At 34.7% G+C, this 22,119-nt stretch overlaps 1 protein-coding gene across 7 annotated transcripts in view; it reads left to right on the forward strand.

Annotated features, from left to right (window-relative positions):
* Window positions 1–22,119, forward strand: part of PDE4D (phosphodiesterase 4D) — a 1,617,209-nt gene that overhangs the window by 1,301,190 nt on the left and 293,900 nt on the right. Inside the window, exon 1 of one of the 7 annotated variants that reach the window (XM_023210499.1) lies at window positions 887–1,668. The exons of the other annotated variants lie outside the window; for them this stretch is intronic. Within the exon in view, the coding sequence (XP_023066267.1) occupies window positions 1,604–1,668 (65 nt within the window). The 5' untranslated portion in view covers window positions 887–1,603. Of the gene's footprint in view, window positions 1–886; window positions 1,669–22,119 lie in introns of those variants that run through there. 7 annotated transcript variants of the gene reach the window in all.

Below are 22,119 nucleotides of genomic sequence, written 5' to 3' on the forward strand. Positions count from 1 at the left end.
ACATCCAAAATAACTAAAGTTGGCACACCCAGAGGAGTATATATCCTCTGTGTAGAGATGTTCAGAGAGATAGGCAAGGTGGTCAACCGTTCCTTCTGTTAGGAGCAATTGGAATCAGCTTAGATTATAGCTACTGTAATACAAAATATTTTATATTTAGCAAGTGGGAAAGGTTTTGGCCTTCAAAGTAATAAGAGATGTTGACAAGACGTAAAGCTTCATTCCTTACTGAAGAGCTGTTAAGGATTAGCAAACCCAGAGTCTTTATGTGTAGAGATGAATGAAATTTGCATATTTTTTTTTTTAAAAAAAAGGTTTAGAAAACATTGTGCAAGTGAACAGCCTTAATACATGCAGCCACTTGTCCAGGAATAATACATTCGATTTTTTAGTTTAAAATTCCAGTACATTCTGATCCAAGAGTGCCTGTTACACTCTGCTGAATTTTTCAGAGGTAATTTACATCTCTACAACCAACTCCAAAGCATGACATTTCATTACATCCGCTCAAAATGAACAGCTGCTAAGTCATCAAGTTCTCTCAACTTTGCTTCTAAAAAGAAATTTTAGTTTTAGTGCTTCAATGAAGTACTTTTTGAAAGAATGACTTTTATAAAATTCATTTGTTTATTACAGTAAATAAACAACTTAATGGCAAGGGATGTGTTCCTTATAAAGGTGCTCACAGAATGTTACCCAGAATAACACAGACATCTCATTTCCCAGAGAAGGAAATGGTTTTATAAGTTTTGTGAAGTCTCTTGTCTGCTTGGCCGCTTTACAGTGCTGGTCTCTGGAGCTGATCCGCCCCTTTGCTTTGTAAGTCTCAGCAATTGACGAGGCTGGCTGGGCCCTGGGCTTTTCTTTTTTTTTTTTTTTTTTTCCTTTCTCACTGCCCTGCGGTGTTTTGAACTGCCTTCTTACAGACGTCATACAGCCCTTGAGGAATAGTTTCTGCCTGGTGAGATTGAATGATAGTTCTCATTCACAAAGCCCTGGATTCTAAGCAGGGACACACAGAAATTACTTTCCCAGGTAAATCAGCCCACCCAGCCAAAGTGTGGAGAGCTTTGATCCTTGGCTGACTTCTTCGCTCCACGGAGAGGAGTGTTTTCCTGTGCTTGCCCTGAAATGGAACTTCCTTGACAGCTCTCCCGTGTTACAGTATCTCCAGGTCATTTTCTTTTCCTTTCTCTCTACCTGCGCACTTCCAGTGTTAGAAACCTTTAAATCTGTTATTATGGAATTGCAAAAAAGAGATCAAGTGACTCTTTCACTATGCTGGTTTCCCTTGTGACCCAGATGAAGAATCAATTCAGAATTCAGTTCCTCCCTTGGCATTGCAAGACACAAAAGAAACTGTCACTTCCTAAGAGCCTAGTACTGGAGTAAATTCAGGATGAAGGAAGAAAGCACTCCTGCGTGTTAGAACCTTGCCCAAGAGCTGGACCGAGGACAGGAGGTGGACTCCGGGAAAATTGGATTTCTTCAAGCAGCCTCCCTGGGAAATGGAATATATTTAAAATCTTCTTTGCAGAAAGACAGTTAGAATGTATTAATCAGAATAGTTGAAGACTTATTTTCCTTTTTATTTTTTTTCAAAATGAGCATTATTATGAAGCCAAGATCCCGATCTACAAGTTCGCTAAGGACTGCAGAGGCAGTTTGGTAACGTGCTTTTCTCTCATGCTTCTCCCCTTTTCTCTTTTAAGATTGACGTACTCCTTGAGTATTTAGTAAGTTGTGTGATGTTGAGGCTTTGTGAAATAAGGCAGTATTGGCAACTCTTTTATTCTTTATTTTGTTCCCAGACTCATGTGCTTTAACCAAACGGGTGCTGACTTTTTTTTTTTTTTAAACTCCCCGTGAACTGTAACAATTTATCTGATGATAATTTTTAAAAGACGAAAGAAACTTGCAAATATGTTGGGAGTTTTGAAAATGAAAATTTGTCATTTTTCAGTGTCTGATTCAGTTGCTTATTTTCTTATCTTCTTTGCTTGCTGCAAGCAGGCTGTTGGTTGACAGGCTCTGCCCTTGTCTTTAGAAGCAATACTCTCACTTCCAGCACAGATGTGTTAGAAATTAATAATGTTATTTATATTTAATCATATACATGAAACAAACTTAAATTTATGTGGCTAAATGTATATCAAGTTGCTTATCATTCAATCATCTCTTATGTTTTATTGGAAATTATTCCTAGTAATTATATTTTTGGTCATTTTAATGCCTTTACCCTGATGAAAAATATGTCAGTTTCAATGTACTCTAATGTTTATTCTATTATTTCCCCAATGCTGATTTGATATGTGCTCATAAGCATATGGCATGGTCCTTAAGGAGTATTTTTCCGACAAAGTAACTTTTTTTCTACAATAGATGTTTACAAAATACTTTTATGGCTATTTTAGGGGTTAGTCTTATTTTGTTTTTCCTAGTGATTGATCATAAATAACTAAGCTCACCTCTTGGAAATGTAAATAATCATACTTCAGACTGGAGAAATAAAAGCAGTGGTTGAAGTGAGATGGTTGAGAATAGGAGGAAAACAGGCCAGCAAAATATGCATTATCATGTCAGCAGGCAAACACACATGTAAAGAGTCGAATTATTTGCGTCAGGAATTGAGCTTGTGTTTTTGTGGATGGGTTAGCCTTTGCTGTTATTGTAGTGTTTTACTGTCGACCAGAAGCAAGAATTGCCCCATCCGCAGTATTTCTGTGAGTTTTAATAAATTATAGATGAAGATTTTGTCTCTTATGTTACTTGCCGTTTCTTACAAAATAACACATGCAATAAATTATTCCTTGAGTTTATTTAAAGAAAAGTTTGCATCTACAAATACATTTGGAGAGTTCTTTTTTTATCCTCAAACAATAAATACTGGAAAATCCTTAAAATCTTTTTATGAATTACCACAGCTAATATAAGTCACCAACATGAGTAATCAGAATTTATAATATACATGAATTTTACTCATTTATAATTTATACCCTTCCTCTGTGAAAAGATAATATTACTTAACAAATAGTGTTTAACCAAACTATTTCTCTTTTTATCTAAACTGCCAGGAAACATATTTTCAAATTCAGGTTTCAATTGGAAATAATTTGTTCATTTCAGGAGATGAGTATCATTGATACCCTTTACCCCTGTAAGATTATCATAGTCTATTTTTATCCGCAATTATTCTATTTTTTTGTTTTAAATTGTATGAGATATTTTCATAAGTCAGGTCACAATTTAAAATGCATTTTCAAATATATAGATTTGTGAATGTGTGTATTGTTCCATTTAACTTTAAATATCCTACATAGAGTTGGGGACAGAATGATTTTTGTGTAAGAAATAAATCTCTGTATACATATGAATGATTCTTAGATTTAACTACATGCTATAGAAACCTCTTCAGTTATTACTCTTACATCTGACTTAATAATATACCTGCTTGGGTATATCACTGCAGCTTCCAAAGAATTTGGCCTGAGGGTATAATCAGCTGTAATAACAGTTTTGCCATTTTATTATCCTTCTATCAGTCAAATATTATACACACCTATTATATTTATTTATTTAATTACGTATGTAAAATCAATGTAGATTATAGATTTGGTATATAGAGAAAATATATGTTTGTGTGTATATATATGTATACACACACACATACACACACTTGAGCATTAAAAAGACCCAAGCAACCTCTCTTCTTGTGCCTCTGCACATAAAGGCCATAGGCCTCAAATTGCTCATATGGACAATGTTTTCTCACCAGTGTTCCTGTCCATATTTCTCCACCACCACCCATTCCTTTTCAAACAGTTGACTTCCCAGGAGAGAGACCTACAACTTTGCCATTTATCTCTTTTTCAGATGTTTGTTTTCAGGTTGATCTCCAAAATACTTTGTTCTTGGGACCCATCTTTCTGGCTTTACCACCTTCACTCTGATTACATAAATCTACTTTGTGTTCCATTGGTCTACTTTCTCCAAATCTGTCTCCTTTCCTCCGGGATTCCCCAAAGCCAAACATTACGTTTGGAAGTTTGTTGTATTGTGCAAGAATCCAGTGTTTTGGATTACTTCTTTACCTTTTCCTATTTGTTTTTCTCCAAGTATCATAAAAAGCAGTCCACACTAACTTGTCCTTACAGCCTTAATTACATTGCTTTGACATATTTACATTTTAAATGGGATTTCATAGCAAACTTGTATTTTATACCCTTTCTCTTATTAAAGGTCAGCCTACTGTAATTGAAATTTTATTAATTTCAAGGCAAAATAAACATAACCTTAAAATTAATCTATTTGTCTCTTTGTAACATACATGTCACAAATTTAGAGTTTATATAATAAAGATGTGTGCTAGGTTGCTTTTATTTAATGAACATTTATTTATATGCCAGGTTCTAGCAGAAAGTGATTATAGTATTTATTCTTAAGCATTCTTTAAAAAAAAAATGTGCCTGCATGAAATTGAGAAAAACTTTATATATTTTCTTATGCTCATAAAGTTAATAAAATTAGCAGATTCACTAATTGCAAAATGGTTTGCCTTTCTATTTTAGTTGTTTCAGTAACAGTATTCCACCTCCAAATTCTGCATAACAAAACAATCAGATAGTTACCTCTCCATAACTATCCAAATGTCACATGTCTTAAATTCCGATTTAGTCAGTGGTTATATACTATAAAAATATTACCTTACATATTCCTTGATATCTCTTTAACACTTTATCATTTATAAACATTTCCCAGGGATATTTCTCATTAATGTAATTAAGATTTGTGATTTAGTTTAAGTAAAACATTATTAGTCTTCCAAATATAAATATAAAGAGAAGTTTAGTCAATGAAAGTGGACTTTTTTCTTTCCTGCTGTCAAAACAGTGTTTAGGATTTATGTGTTACATGTAAGATCATTCATTATGTAATCTGAAAAAAAAGAGATGCTACTCTTTAAAACATGACTGTGGTTGTTTATAAAGCAAATTTTAAAATTGGGTATTGTATATGTAATAATACTTAAACTTTTCATTTTAAGTATTATTATGTAATAAGTATACATGTAATACTTAGGTTTATAGATGTAGAAAAAATTCTGGAAGACTCTGTCCAAGCTTTTGGTAGTGGTTATTTTTTAGGGATTAAAAAGAATGGTAGGAGTGAAGGTAGGGGGGACTGCCTCCCTTTTCTTCACTGTATTTGCATATTATATGTGGTTTTTATCAATAAAGTATTATATATGAAAGTTTAAAATATTAAAAATATACCTACTATATGTATTAGCAAACTCATCTTTATATATGCTGATATCTACATATCCATTAAACCACAATTTGCTCAGGGTATAAAATATGCAAATAAGCATTTCAGTACTGGGTGGATACAATTTTCTGAATTATGTTGCAACTGTGACCAATGGAGGATTATAATTTTTTTATTAGCTCTTTTCTCTTAAGGTTGTAAAAATCTAGGCTGGCTTAGCATTCTTATTTTTGGCCTCATGATCACAGTGGAAAGCATTCGTATAAGCTAAAATGTCCAGTTTTATAATTGAGAATCAAAAAGATGGAATAACATTGATTAATATGTTGGAAGGAAAATAACCCATTAACCCCATTATTCCATCCTCAGTTATTCTCATTTTCAACTTACCTTACATATCTTAAATAGCTGTAAATACTATTTCTGTACTCTGCTTCTTCATTTAACATATCAATATTTTTCTATTTTTGGCCAGGAGCTGTAGCTTGTGTCTATAATACCCGCAATTTAGGAGGCCGAGGCAGGCAGGTCGCTTGAGGCCAGGAGTTCAAGACCAGCCTAGCCAAAATGGCGCAATTGTGTCTCTACTAAAAATACAAAAATTAGCCCGGAATGGTGGTACATATCTGTAATCTCAGCTTCTTGGGAGGCTGAGGCATGAGAATTGCTTGAACCCAGGAGGTAGAGGTTACAGTGAGCCAAGATCATGCCACTGCACTCCAGCCTGGGTGACAGAGCAAGACTCTGTCTCATTTTTTTTTAAATCTGTTTTTCTAATAATACTTATAGCTTTCATTTTATTAAGTGTCTTTTATGAATGAGAACTCTGTCAAGAATTTTACATGTATTATTTAGTTATTATTACAATATTGAAAAGAAGGAGTTGTTAATCCTAATTTTACAGGTGAGAAAATGATTCTGTGAGATGAAATAACTCGAGCAAGGTCATAGGCTGGGGTAACCCAAGTCTGTCTACCTCAAAGAACACGCTCTGTTACTTCCGCTTGTTGCCTTCCTCTATGGTCTATATAATTATCTTTTTTAATGGCTATAAAATTGTTCATGTTGTGAATATTTTTAGATGCATTACAGTATTTGGCAGTTTTCTTTTCAGAAGTATTGTAGCCTGTGATATTTAGGGTTGACGTTGTTGGTTGTTGAAAAATAGCTTTGTGAAAGACTGTTGGTTGTTGGAAAAGAGCTTTGTGAAAGACTCTTGTGCTTGTAGCTTGTAGGCCATTATATTCTCTACTGGTAGCAAATAAGGTCCTCTGGTCTTTATAAGAGGGAATAAAGAGCAAAAGGCCAATGTCTCACAATTTTGAATAGATTATCTTTCCAATTATATTAGCAAGTTTTTCTGTTCTCTGCAAGCTCTGTAAGGCTTCAGGTTGGAAACAAGTAGTACATATCAGATTTTGTATGACATTTTAGATCAGCTTTGAAAAAAGTACACAATCTTCCTTCCTATTTCTTTTATCTTAGAAACTTTGGTAAATAGGCAAACAAGTAGAATTCTCATATTTTATGCCTGTGCAATATATATTATGATTTGGTTTAGGTATGTGATTACTGTCGAAGTTGGTTCAGAGTTTTGAGCATGAGGTAAACTTTTTTGGTCCTATTACCCAAGTTAGTGGTGCATCTGTTATGAAATATACTTAAAGATATACAGCTTTTAGAAATGATTAAGATACCTTGAAATATTTGATGTATTTAAAACATAACTAGAAAAACACAGAGTGGATCACAGATAGGTTTACTCTTTAAAGTTATGAAGTATGAGATTCCCTGGAAAAAGCCATGTGTCTACTCTACTTCTGACATGCTCTGAGTCCCTGGAGGAGTCACCTAGTCCCTCTGAAGCCAAGTCTACTGTCCTGTAAGATAAAAGGGGCAAGGCAGGTCAATGAATTTTAAACATGTTTATTTCAATGGAATATTTTTTATGAATGAAATGTGAGTTGAAGTCAATATAAATGTATAACTATACTGTAAATTTTAGATATAAAATCATATACATTTCATATAGAGATATAATTTTTAAAAACATAGATATGTGTGAAATCAGTAAGTAAAAAGTATAAGCACACATAAAACAATAAAACAGCCACTGAGTTTGTACATTTACCCCTACCCAAAATTCAAACCCTCTCCTTAAAATACCTCTAAAGACTTTACGATTCCAAAGAATATTGTTTGAAAACCACTAAGCTAATGTCTGTTAATATCACTTACAGTTTTACTCTCTGCAGTGCTTCCTTACCACAGGAGAGTCATTTGTGTATGCTGTATCTCTACATGGATTGGGATAAACTTGTAGGTAATGTCTCAGTTCAAATACCTCTGCCTTATAAGACCTTGAAGTTATGAAACATTTCCCACTTCTGAGATACCACAGAAGGGTTATCACTATAATAGTTAAGATCTTTTCAATTTATTTAGCATCTTATTTTTTACAAGTTTATTTTAGGCTTATCTGGAATGAGAAAATCATGCATTAAACACCGTATAATGCATAGCTGATAATTCTGGAAGTGAGTATGGTTGTTTGTAAAGAAATGCTGAATTAGTATTAAATTTTTCAGAAGAAAGATGCTTCTTTTGGTATTTCAAAGTGGGGTTCTCCACCCTCTTTTTCTATCATGTCAACTGGCTGTGGTTATGTGTACAATAATACTTAGCCCTGACTGCATCTCTGTTTTTTTCTTCCCCACAGATCTGGGGTATGCCATGGTTTTGACCTTATCATTAAAACTTTCCTTTTAGCAGAGGTAAAGGAATAGCCCACTTACTAGTTCCCTCTGTCAATCATTCCAATCATGTAGTGAATTCTATTGAATCAGAAGAGATGATGACATGAAGGTAACCATGAGTACAGAAATGGTTAGTCATGGATTCACCCACCCATTACTAGCAAGTTTGAGAAAAGTAGATTCTAAGATGAAATTGAAGAGGAAGAATATTAATGAGGCCTTTAAGGAGTTTTTAACTTTTTTTGTAGGAAAAGATGCTGAGCGATATGTATAAATATTCCCAATAATACTAATACTAAACATATAGAATTTTCAAAGCCTCGATAAAGGTAAAGAGAATAGGGCCCGAGGGATATTAGCTAGGTTGGTGAGGAAGATAGTCATAAAGAAAGCACAGTCTAAATAAAAATCATTATAGATTTTCTTAGAAGCCTTTCCAGAGGTGATCCAACACCTCAAAAGATAATACAGGGGTTGAAGGTATATTAGAAAATGGACAGAAGTAAGGTATACTTCAGCCACAAGCACCAAATCTCTCCAGGGATTAGTGCCTATGGGAAGGGTTGGGGTACCATATGGGGCATGATGACAGCAAGCCTGGGTAGACACTGTTAAATATAACTGTGTACAGGTAACTAACTAATGAGAGCTTATGCCAGTGGTATGTCTCAGCTCTCAAACTGCCTAGTTCTTTGTCAAGTTTGACCTAAATTAGAAAGCATTTCAAAAGTATGGAAAGTAGGAAGAATGCCAGAACCTATGGATGCAGTTTCTTAGCATGACAGGGGCAACATTATAAGTATTTATTATCTGTCCTAAGCCTTCTAAGGGGGTTGGCTCCCTAAGGAGCATCCTAGGTGATGGCTGAGGATGCGAATTAGAGAAGCTAACAGAAGGGTGAACTGCTCTTCAGAATAAGAGTTAGAAAAACACAGGGTATATTTCAAGGGAAGAGCTGGAGAAGTGTGGCAAGAAAAAAGAGATTATATAGAGACCAATATGAAAGAACTCCAACCCACTTCGAAGTAAGTATCCACCGTCTAGCACCCTACCCTGTTTAGTAACACTGACAACCTCTGGGCAAAGGCTGCCATTAATGAAACTCAGTGTAGAGGACATTCTCTCCCCATCTCAGCCCTAAGAATTTCTGCCATAGGATAAAAGGGGTCACCTGCAAGCCCTTCCATTTCTCTACTACACATGAGGAAGAATAAGAAATTAGAAAACTAGAAACTAGGTGTAGAATGTATGCATACCAAGAATTGCAACTTCCAAAGTCCCTTATAGGAAACAGTCCTGATGTTTTAAACCCACACAGTTAGGAAGTTTTTTTTATATCTAATACAAATCTTCTTTCCTTAAATTCTAACCCATTTCCTCTTAGTTGTCAGTAGATAAAATGACAGTGAATCAACAGATAAACCAATTCTTCTTTATGACCTTTGAAAACTGCTAGTGAGTGACTTCTTGGTCTTTTTTCATTTCATATTGTAAAATATTCATTCTAAATTGTGAAATAGATGGCACCAGTGTGACTTGTTAAAAGAAATGTTTCATTAAACATAATTTCAGTATGTAATTGTTTTCAGACTTTCTAGAGAAAAGTGCTCCCATTGTACCTAATTCTCTTTCTTGTTTAAAATACGTCAAAGATGAGAAATTGAGCTCTTTTTAATGAACTTGCTTGAGACATTCATATGGAATACAGAAAATAATAATTCCTAACATTCATGATGTCATTCCATTGCAATGTGGCACAGAGTTTTTTCTTTGCATCAAGGAATTTATATGACTGATACCATTTTAGTCAGGATAAATTACTGTAAAATGTGTCCACTTTTAACCAATGGCATTCTAACATGGGATAGGCAACTGCTGGCTGTGATTTTTGCTCTGATAACTGCAACTTTGTTATAGAATAGCAAGTAACTGATTGGCAGCTGGATCACCAGCTAGCTGGAGACAGCAGCTCCTAGGTCTATAGTCATAGTTGGAGTCATAACCTTAGTAATGATGATAGCTACACTGTATCGGGCATCTACTCTTTGACAGACAATGAACTTAGTATTATATACAGTTGAGCTCATTTTATCCTCAAAGCAACTGTATGAATAAAAATTGAAGTCGCACAGCTTATAAAATTACAGTACTGCAGAAAAATCCTTGTCTGTTGAGTCTACATCCTGTATTTGTTGTTGCCATTGTTGTTGTTCTTATTGTTTTGTTTGCTTTTCCTCACTATCCAAACTGCTTTGGCCACACATAGCCCTGTTTCATGGTATTAGAAAAGTAGTCAACAAGCTGCTACTTATACCTTTCCTGCCTGTCCTAGATTGTTCAAATTTCTTCTTTTAATCTTATGTATATCGAGAACATGTTTGCCTATGGTATTTGTCTGCCTTTTCCCCCAAGATTTGTATATAAGCCTCCACCCATGAGCCCTAGAGATATATCAAGAAATAGAACATGGACTTTGACACAGCTCCATTCCTTGGAGATCTAGCTAGTTCCTGACTCGTTCGCTTGCTGAGTCTCTTCCTCTGGTCAGACTATAAATTGCACTGTTTTCCTTCTCTCTGTCATTTGACCAGTTAGTAGCACCATAAAACCTTTGAAATAAAAGAGACTGCAGAGAATAACCTATAATCTGATTTTCCTCATCCCTAACCCCAATATGGAGCTGGAAACATTTTGCTAGTCTTTAACATTTCCAGTCAAGTAGGGTCCAGAAAAACTGTTAAAAACAGTGTCAGTGCTTAGGTGGTAAAAAGATTTGTTGAATAATATATATATTTTCTAAATATATATATATATATATATGGAGACAGAGTCTCACTGTGTTTCCCAGGCTGAAGTACAGTGGCTATTTACAGGTGTGATCATATGCACTACAGCCTTGAACTCCTAGTCTCAAGAAATCCTCCTGCTTTAGCCTTTCCAATAACTGGGACTACAGGCATACACCACCATGCCTGGCTAGAGAAATATTTTTTTAACTTCAAAAATGAAGCTTGAACTGAAAAAGAGAGCTAAAAATTAGTCTGTCAGGCAAATGTGTGAAAGCAGTTCTATTATAATTTTTATTGAGCTATAATGTAATTCCTAAACTTATGCCATATAGCTAAGTAAGTAGCTGTAATTCGCATCTTGAAATTTTAAATTCACTTCTTTCCTCTCAATATAGTCTGTAACCGAATTAAAAATGGTGGCGATTTGTATTTATTGTGTACTTAACTATGTGCCAGCACTATGCTGTTCACTTGACCAAATTATCTCATTAGATCCTCATGATGAATCTTAGACAGGACTCATTAGTCTTATTCCTCATTTTACAAATGAGGAGACTGAGGCCTAATGAAGTAAAGTAGCTTGCCTAAATTTGGGTGGCAAATAAGATAATTTCATGATTCGCATATTTTCTTAATTATAAAATGTTACCTTTAGCAATGATATGTATGTTAATATGTTCAATGAGTTGATCTACCTAAAATGCTTAGCACATGGCTGGCTCCTTATGTGTGATCAGGAAATGTTAGCTTATATTGTGCATTTTTGAAGTTTGCATATTGGTATGACTTTCTAAATAATCAAGAACTCTAAATGTGAAAGCTGATTCATTTTGCAAGGGCTTCTTTTCCATAAGGCAGTCTTTTTTAACACAGTCGGAATTAAGCATTTATATAGAGCTAGATATTCCAGATAAATCACATTAACAGTGTGATTCAAAGAAAACACACTGCTATCTAGGTGGGTCAAAGAAGTAAACTACTTAATGGAGGTGGCAAAATAAGAAGTGGTCAATTGGATGCTAAACCACCTCTGATTTAGTTATTTAAAACTCAGTGAGGACCCTCTAGGGAAGCACCACTACGCAGGGGTCTCATCTGAAAGGAATGGCCAGGTGCCTGAGCATTATCTCTAGGAGTACCTTTGTAAAGACTTTCTCCATGTATGTTTCCTACTGGATGCCACCCTGTGGCTCTGTCCTATGGTAATCACACTGCCAGGCATTCCCTACCTCTCCAAATCCCTTACTCTTCTAGTCCTAAGGTACATTCTTGGTTGTGTAATTCACAGATTATTATCTCCCTGGAGCTGAGCCTCATCCTCTCTACCAGACCAGACTGAGAAGGACTCCTTTTTCTTTTTTCCTGCCATCCCAGCTCAACACAGAAGGCTTAATATGGTTTCTCTATGATTTCTAAAGGGCAATAGACAAAAACAGAGATCTGGTTAGTCTGTTCTTGCAGCGTGAAGTGTTAGGATGAGCTGAACAGCCATAGGGGCTAGAAAGGTCAAGAATGCAATACGTTAGAGCAGGCATTTAGCATTCCTGTCTCTGATATCTACTATTTTATTATGAGTAGTTACCAAAACAAGACAAAATAAACTGTAAAAGCATTATTTTGTTATAATTAACAACTGCACATTGGGTTAAGTGTGATTGAGGGTGGAGTTCACCAGCTTGGGAAAAAAATTAACCATTAAAGATTCCCTGAGTCTTTTGCTTTGAAAAGAAATAGCCCAATTACTTTTCTGTGTTTTGTTAAGAGTCTACTAGTATATGAATCAATAAGAGCTTCTAGGGTAATATAAAACACACACACAAAAGCAAACTTGATGTTAGCAGACAACTTTTTAAAGGTGTTCTTGTAATTTAAAAAAATATTTTACGTACACAGGAATGAAATTTTACGCTTACCTAGAAATATATGTGAAATTCCTCCATTATTGCAAGATCTTTTTCATGTAAATATAAAAATAATTAGACAGTTTGCATTGTTTAAAACCAAGATAGCTAATCTTTTTAATCTATGGGCAACTTGTAATTACTAATAGCAGTAGCCGCTCGGAATAATGTACTGAGAGCTGCGTTGGTCTCAGAGAGAAAATGTGCTGTGATCAATTGGTGATCTCTGCCAGACGGAAGAGGGATATAATGTGGCTTCTTGCCATTTAAATGGCCTTGGTGATCTCATCGTAACTCTATATATCTATTCTCACCATTGAATTTACGTGCAAATAAAGTTGTAGCAGATACAGGTTTTATACATACATACAAATATGTGTGTATTTTTTGACATGTTTTGACTATTTGTCACTTATGAAGAACATATAAATATTGTAAACAGAAAAACTCTTTTTTGATGTTGCAAATGCAAAAAAAAAAAAAATTAGTAATTCTGCTTTTCAAAGGTCACCCCTGTAATCACCATCCAGATTAAAAATAGTAGTACCAGCAGCCAAAAGTCACCTTTGTGCCCCTTTAGCCCCTTCCCCAACCTACTAAAAGTAACAGTGATCCTGATTTTGAAACTCACAAACTTTTTAAATTTTCTGCTTTTGAATTTTATATGAAAGGAATAATATAGCATATACTCTTTTGTGTTTGACTGTTTCCCTCACCCCCTTGCAAAATTATGTTTGAAAGATGATCCCTTGTTGATGTGGATATGGTTGATTGATTCTCACTTAAGTAAAAGTAATTAAGCAAACTTTTGTTTGAGATACAAATAGAGGTAAAAATCAGAGTTGCCATTTAAATAATAATTTGGTATATATGACTATTTGAGCATTTTAAACTGTTGTCATTTTACAATCATTATTTTAGTATGATTTAATGTCCAAATTCTATTGCTTAGATTGACCCTCAATGGACATTTCTTCTGAAGGGCCTTCTTAGACTTCCCCAATTAGAATTAAAACTCTCTTCTCTGTGCTCTCATGAAACCTTGTACACTTCTGTAACTCTTGAAAGATTACAATTATTGTCTTCTGTCTCACGTGCCTCTCCTGTGAGCATGTTTTGAGGTAGACTGGGTTTGCTTATCTTTTTAGAGCAACAAACCCCTGTTCCCAGCACCATGCCTGCTTCATCATGAGCATTCAACATCTGTCCTTTGCATGGAGAGTAGAACAGTGAGTTCTTCCATATTGCAAAGAATATTGCAATCAATTTTTATTTTTAATTTTATTTTAGTAGATGGTACTTTTCAAGAGATTGTAATGGGTGAGTTGCAGACACAGTAGTTACTCTTTATGGCAAGAGTTGTGTAGTATCTGGGAGGATTTTTGCTTCTTCCCTGTGGCTTTCTTTCACCCTTAGTTTACCACCAGCTCTGGCAATTCTGATCTAGGCACACCTTCCATTGCCTCCTGTGTTTCCCATTCTAAAATATATACTTCCAAGTTTTCCTCCATATTTTCTGACTGCTCGAATGACTCTTCTCATGTCATAAACTAGTAATGAATAGTGCACATAGAAATGCTGATAAGTGTGTTGTACATGGTTATCACCCGACTGACATGCTGACCTTCTGACTCTATCAATGGGTGATTTTTATGTGAAGCCAAGAAATCTGTTGGTGGTAAGTACTAAGACCACCACTTCAGGCTCACTCTAACCTCATTGTGTGCATCTCGAAACCCCACACAGTTGTCACATATGAGCAGATTCCACAGCAGGGATGCTGAACCAAAGTGACAAGCTTGTCCTAGAGCCCTAACACAGGGATTGCCCCCCGACCTTCAAAGTCAGGGAACAACTTAGGGTTAGCTTACCTGCTTGTATTGTGAACTTTTCTCATTGTGAAGCCAGCTTTTAGCTTTACCACACTCCCAGACTTAATATTTGGAATGGCAAGAAATTAAGGCTTAAAAAAAAAAAAAAAAAAAAAAAAGAAAGAAATTAAAGCTTAATCCTTAATAATAGAGGAAGCAGTTTGTTTTAGTATTGTACAGAAACATTTTCTAGCTACCTGATCATTTAGTCTAGTTCTATAGCTTAAAATATATAGTCCTTCAAGAAAAGTTTTATTTCTGTGGGTCTACTAGTTGCAAAAGTAAAGGTGTATTTTTTATTGCTTTATTTGTTTATTAAGCTTGTTCTACCCCAAGCACCCTGCTAACTGTTAGAGAGACAATGATAAAATATACAGCCCTCACCTTCATAAAATTTATGGTCTAGTGGCTTTCTAAAGTATTCCTATAGGGTAGGGGACTTCTAGTTTCACCTACTACTGTATCCTTGGAATATTTTTTACTTTCATGGTAGGAGTGTGCATTTATAGTTAAGTGTTTCAGTTGCTTCCAGAAATCCAGTGGTAAACAACATAATTTTAAAACCTCCCTACTTGAATTTGGGGTGGAGTAATGTAAAATAAATCTGGAATATTTGATTTTTTAGACCAAAATACTATCCCTGGGTTAGAGAGATATTTTCTTTTCTTACTGGCCTGGAAATCCATGCCATTTTAATAAGAGATATTTTTATTCTAGGTAAATTGTTTACTTAATCACCTCCTACCAAGGCTGTGTCAGCCAAGTTAAATATTTAAATTTATTTTTATTTAAATAAATTTTAAAACCAACAGATTTCTTTCTTATTTTGATGAATTTAACCTTTGATTTTTCAAAGACAAAATATATAGAGTAGAACATTTTAATGTATCTATAGAGAGGGAACACAAAAAGGGTACATCAGGAAAAAATAGTTGGGAAAAAGCGATTTTTATACAAAATTAACTCATAAAATGAATATAAGACATTATTTCACTTGTTGCCAAAATCTGTTTTTACAGATAATTTTCAGGAGATCTTCATTTTTACAGGCCCTAGTTAAAATATTTTTTAAATGCTGAGGCTCTATTTCACTAATAAGAGAAATAAACATTTTCTTTCTACAAATAACTGCTACTAGCTTGTTTGTTAGCTCTCTACATAAACTCATTTTACTATTACTATGGTCGAGTGCTGTTATATTCCTTTGTTACTGTGCATAGTCCCTAACTATAACTGCATTAATCTAAGTGAGGCCATTACATCAAATAGGGATCTAACAGAAACTTTTGAATGGACTGTCAAAGACCAGATTCAATGCAGGAAATCAGAAGGAAATGGCATTTATGTCAAACTGTAGTTCAGTTAAAGGGCTTGCCCTTAAGGATTACAACTGCCATACAAGGGCACCATGCAAGAATGGAAAACCTGTTTACAACAAAATATCAAATTATTATCAGACTTTCACAATGAGCTACATTATTCTATGACTGCCAGTCGTACATCTGGAAGACTATAGCGTTTGTGTGCAGTTACAACAGCTCTAGTTCTATATGGCTAAGTTTGAACTTAGTCTGACTTTAAAACCCATCCCATTTACTATCCTCTGCTGTTGTTGTTGTTTTTTTTTTTTTTTTTTTTTTTTTTTTTTTTTTTTTTTTTTTTTTTTGTTTTTTTTTTTTTTTTTTTTTTTTTTTTTTTTTTTTTTTTTTTTTTTTGGTGTATATTGTGGGAAATTCCGTAAATGATTTTTATAAACTTTAACCAGTAATCAGGAAAACCTATAACATTTTGTTTATAAGCTTTATAAACCTGACTTACAAGATTTTAATTGAATTCTAAATTAATTTCTAACTTGAACCTCTTCCTTCTCTTAGCTTTATATGCTTGGTCATCCCTTCTTAAGTAATTTGCTTTTTGGAAGCTTTGTTTGGTTTGGTTTTTCACTGTTTCTGTTATGTTGACTATTTGACTTTCTTTTAAATTATCAGTAATTTCCTGAATAAAGCAGATAAGTTTATCTTTCAAATTTCCCATGGGTCATTTCTTAATAGTCAAAAAATTGTCTAAATTTCTAATACACAAAGAAAAGTTTTGGCTAATTTACTTCAATAAGATGGATAATTTGTTCAACGTACCAAACACATTTGCTTTCGTAATTCATACCATTTGTGTGTTACGTGTGTAAAAGAGATAGAGAAAGAATATAGGAAATGGAACTACACATGCAATCTTGGGCTTTCCAAAAATGTTTAAAGTACCAAATTTCCTTGGTGCCGATTGCTTTAGGTGTTTCATCTTCATTCAGTTGCTTCCTAAATATAGCATAGGTGTGACATACCCTGTAAATTTCAAATTCACATAAAGAAGTCCCAGCCTTCGAGGGAAGTCTTAACTGAATGAATACCAGATAAAAACCTTAGTAGTCTTCTGAAATGTTTCTGAATAAATAGTTGCTTTAAAGTCTTCCTCTATTTCTATGTTCATTAGTGTCCAAATTCAGAATGGGAACCAACTTGGGGAGGAAAAGAAAAAAAAATACTCTCAGGACAGTCTTTTTAAAGGAGAAACAGATTATTTGGCTAAGACAGGATAGATTCAGGTAGTCAGATAATAGAAAAGGGAGACCCTTGTGTATCAACTCATGCTGGAATTTGTGAAATCCTATAAAGTTTGGTAGAAAAAAATGTTAAATTCTTGGAAACTTGTTTGGTCATAATCCTCACAATTTCTGATTTAAGTATAGCATCCTGGATAAATTCATTCAGACCAATGGAGAGAAGAAGTTATTATTTGCAATATGTGAATTTCTGACTAATGGGAGTAATAGAAAATGATTGATCCCTTAGGATATTTCTGATTATTTATGAGAGGCTTGGAGAGGGACTCTGTGTAACCATTGCTTTTAACCCTTGTTTTTGATGGGTAAATATAACATTAATGCTACATGAAAGATACTTACTCTGGAATCCTCAAGAGAAAGTAGGTTCTTTTTTTTCTCAGTTTTCCAAGAAACTTTTGACAATTCTAAAGAAAGAAATAAAAAGCACTTAGTTTTCAGAAGCATGTTTCAGCTTCTTGCATCAGGAGTAGGCCAGATGGCCATGTTCTGTATGGCTTTATAAATATTCCTTTTTGTTCCATGTAAAAGTTAATGGCTAGTTTTAAACTTTGGTATCATTTTGAAGTCAGACCTTATGTGCTTAACTTCATTCAAAGTATTTCTATTTTGTTAGGCTGTAGGAAAACATAGAACTGAGCTATTAAAATTCCAGGGCAGTTTGGAATTACCAACAACATGTACTGGAGAGAAGAGGGTGGACTCTGAAGTCAAACGAATTTGAAACTAATCTTTTATGTGCTGGATGATTTTGGACAAGGGGGAAAAGCTACCCATGGGGTTTCTGTGAATGTTAAGTGAAATAATACATGGAAAGTGCTTCTAGTAATGCTAGGGACACAGCAAATGAAAAAACTGCTAGCCAGTTTATTCTTAGAAGGGAAAAACTCCTGTTAATATTTTCTTGTTTATGTTTGTGTTTTCATGTTAGTTTTGAAACAAGTTACTGTTTAAGAATGTAAGAATTTTACCCATTTACAAAATGGTATATGGTATGACATGTATATGATCTTTCACAAGTGAAATGATAATGGAAGGTTTACTGAAAATGTCTTAACAGTTCTAGGTAAAACTTAATTTTTGCTTAATTTGAAAATAAAAGTACGAATCTAGGTTTAATCTAAATGTATTATTCTGTTAAAGTCACATGAATATGGAAAAAAAATCAGTATCCCTTCTAACTAAATCTGGCTTTGAAACTTCTTTGACATAGTCTTCTTAAAATATATATACCTTATATTCTAAATTGTATATTATTTAGAAAAATACTATTTGTAAACTGAAATACCTGATATTTCTGATATACATATATATATCTATGTATGATATATATGATTATACATGTTATGTTATCTATATGATATATGACATATATTTCTAACAGATATAACTAGAACTATATCAGTTCTTAAATATATGTAAATTATATTTTAATAGTAGCCTACAGTGATAATACAAGAAGAGAAAAATATACTTTTATATAAAATGCTCAACAAGATTTTTATTTAGAATAATTTTCTACAGTTTTATTTAGGGTAGTTTCTATACAGAAAAAATACATATTTTATCTCTTTTCTGTGCTCAGCTCTGGAGACGGAATGGGGCCTTCCTCCCTTCCTGGAACTTACCAAGCAAAACAAATTCACTCAGTAAAATTATTCCTAATTGTCTTTCAAGTGCATGAAGAGAACACAGGAGGGACCGAGTTAAACAGTGTGTTTGTGTATGTCTGTGTATGGGTGTGTGTCTGTGTCTGTGTGTCTCTTTGTGGCTGTGTATCCTAGAGATACACTGTGTTTGGAGTGGTCAGGGAAGTTGAGAACTGAAAGAACCAAACAAACATTGGGAAGAAGAGGATTATAGGGGAACAAAGGCCTTGAATATCCAGCAGATATGAGGAGTAGAAAGGCTATCTTTTTCAATCACTTAAAAAGGAAAAGAGTGAAAGATTGCTGTCTTAAGAACTTAAATTTACATGGCACTCATGTATAGATTTCTAGTGAAAAGTTGGACAACCTGAAACGATGGGTTTCCTACCTACAAGTCCCCAGTGTTTGTCTTTGACTGGGGTGTTTTCTGTAGATACCTGACCTGATTTCTATTGCTAGCCTGTCTTCCCAGGGGCCTTGGTGAGCCGAGGTCAGAGAGAGTGGACTTCACCTAGGAAAGAAGGAAAGCCTTCTGAAATAAAAGTGCCCTTGAAAATGTTCTGCTGCTGTAAATCCCTCTTCTTTACACAAAGTTTAAGACCCTCTCAAGAGTTTGACTTGCTAAACTACAAGGGCATTTTTATTGGGTGTAAGATCTCACTTTGACTTTAAGTAGCAAGTCACACACCAGGCAACCCACACTGAATTCTCTCTTGCCATAAATGCACAGATTTCAGTGTTCTAATGCCTCTATAAGCTAAATTTACTTATGATTTGAGTTCTAAATGTAATTGAATAGTAGATATATATGTGTAAAAAACAAAAACAAAACAAAACAAAATTCTACCAAATGGTTGGAAAAGTTTTCCCAAAGAACATAACGTTGGCCTTCAGCTGATAATAAGATGTGCCTGCTGGATGAATGACACGGTTTGTGCAAAAGGCAGATGTAAGCCATGGCTCCCCAAACTGCAGTAGGGATGAGCATGACAGCCACGCATAGCACAGGCCAGGTACTGATATTCTTGCTGGAAAGACTGTTCAGGATGTATGTGGTGTGCTTTTTCCTGGCCACCCTTAAGGAGTTTATGAATGGGTTCCATCAGCTTCAAAACGCAAACACAGTTTGGCCTGTATAAACTGAAACCCATCACACATCATTGCCACAATCATTTTCCTCATGTATTCAAGTTCTCAAGTATATTTGGGCTCACAAAACAGCAAAATAATGATAAAAGCAGCAATAACAACCAAAAGTAACTAAAATAAGATTTTTATTTAATATGAAATGTGTTGCATTGTAATTATTTCAACATCATAACATTTATTAAAGATGTATCTATCACTCTATTATTCTATGTCCATCCCCCCTCTTTACACAAAATGAAGCACATTCATTGTTCTGCAGTTTGTATTTTGCACTTGACAGTATGTTGATACATGGAGAAGCCTCTTGTGTTGTTCTGGAAGAACTTTATTGAGATATAACTCCCATGCCACACTTTTCATCTATAGAGGGTATATAATGTATTGATTTTTAGTATATTCACACAGTTGTTAGTTAATTATCTACCATTATTTGACCATAATGAATAACACGATTTTCTCTGCACAGATATGTCCATTTAAGTAAAGATGCCAATGCAGCTAAATAGAATCACTCAAAAACAACTCCAAAATGAGCCAGAGAGAGTGGAGGGAAGGAAAGGGAGGAATGCATCCAAACGTAGCCCTGTGTTCCATGAACACTCAGTAACATCATCAAAACGGGATGCAATTAAATTTTGCCAAGTTTACTGCTGTCCTGATGCTTTCCAATTTTTTTTGACAACAGTTTTGCCTTCAAATTCAAATGGTGTAATTGGGTCTTGGTAGTTGATGTTTATCTTAATTGAAACAGATTCTCTTCATCCTTTTGCTCTGAGACTCCCACTTTGAGGCTGAAAGGTCATTTTAAATCTGCACAGCGTTTGAGAAGCCACATAATGAATTCAAATAAATTCATGCCTATTAAAAGGAGGCTTCTCTTTCTCAGCTTCCAGAGCTTACACAGAATAAACCATTTGGTTTTTGTCTGACTTTCTTTTAAAAGGAACTTATTGTGCTTCCTTTTTAATGCTCTAACTACAGAGAATGGGGAAATCCTAAGTTTTCATGTATTCTTATGAGAAAAAAAGTATATTTTGCTCAGTAATTGCATTAAAATCCTACTGGGGTTACAGCTACTATACTTGTCAACAAATTTAAGGGATATTCTTTAGTTGTATTACTTTAAGGACTTCTCATCTATCTTTTATCCAGCAACTTCACTTTTTAATATTTACTCTATGTACTTGTGTAAAGGTGCAAAAGTATATATACAGAAATGTTCTGCTGGAGATTTTGTAACAGAACACTGGAGAAAGCCTAAATGTCAATCAGTATACAGCTAATTGAACAACTGATGCACAACCGTAAGACAGTACTGTGAATCTATGAGGAAGATCTCTCTGGTATGAGAGTATCTCCAGATGACATTTACTATTGTTATTCTTTTATACTTTGAAAAGAAGATATGCACACTTCCATGTATCCATTTTCATTGGTTTTCTTTGTATATACCCTTAGAGTTTATGTAAGTGCAATGAAAACATAAATTCTCTTCCTCCCCTTTTAAACAAGAAGAAGTATAATCTGCACATTCATTGTTCTTCTGTTTGTATTTTGCACTTGACCACGTGTCAATACATAGAGAAGCTTCTTGTGTTGTTTTGGAAGAACTTTATTGAGATATAACTCACCTACCCTACTCTTCATGAATACAGGGTGTATAATTTAGTGATTTTTAGTATATTCACACAGTTTTGCAACTGTCACCAAAATCAATTTAGAATATTTTACTACCACTATAAGAAACTCCTTACCTTATAGTTATCACCCTCCAACTCCCCCATTATCTGCTCCATACTGATTGGTTTTTCTAAGACCACCAGAACGGGCACAAAAGAACCAGCAAGTAGGCAAGGGTAGGGGCAAAACTGCAAATTTATTTTTGGTCACCTAGCTTCAGGGAAGAAGGTGGGTAGGGAGAGGTCTGTCAGCCTCCAGCAAAGGAGGCCAAGAGAGTCGCCCAGTGGAGCTCTCCGAGGGAGTTCCTAATACAGCCCCCAGAGGAGTGGGGGCTGGGAAGTCCGCGCCAGACGTCTGCCCGGAGCGGCTTTTCTAGGAGTGGGAGGGCAATAGGCGGGGCACCGGCGTGTCGGGGGGTGTTCCGCAGATGCCACCAGGT

The sequence above is a fragment of the Piliocolobus tephrosceles genome, chromosome 4 (genome assembly GCF_002776525.5).
Source record: "Piliocolobus tephrosceles isolate RC106 chromosome 4, ASM277652v3, whole genome shotgun sequence".
NCBI lineage: Eukaryota > Metazoa > Chordata > Mammalia > Primates > Cercopithecidae > Piliocolobus > Piliocolobus tephrosceles.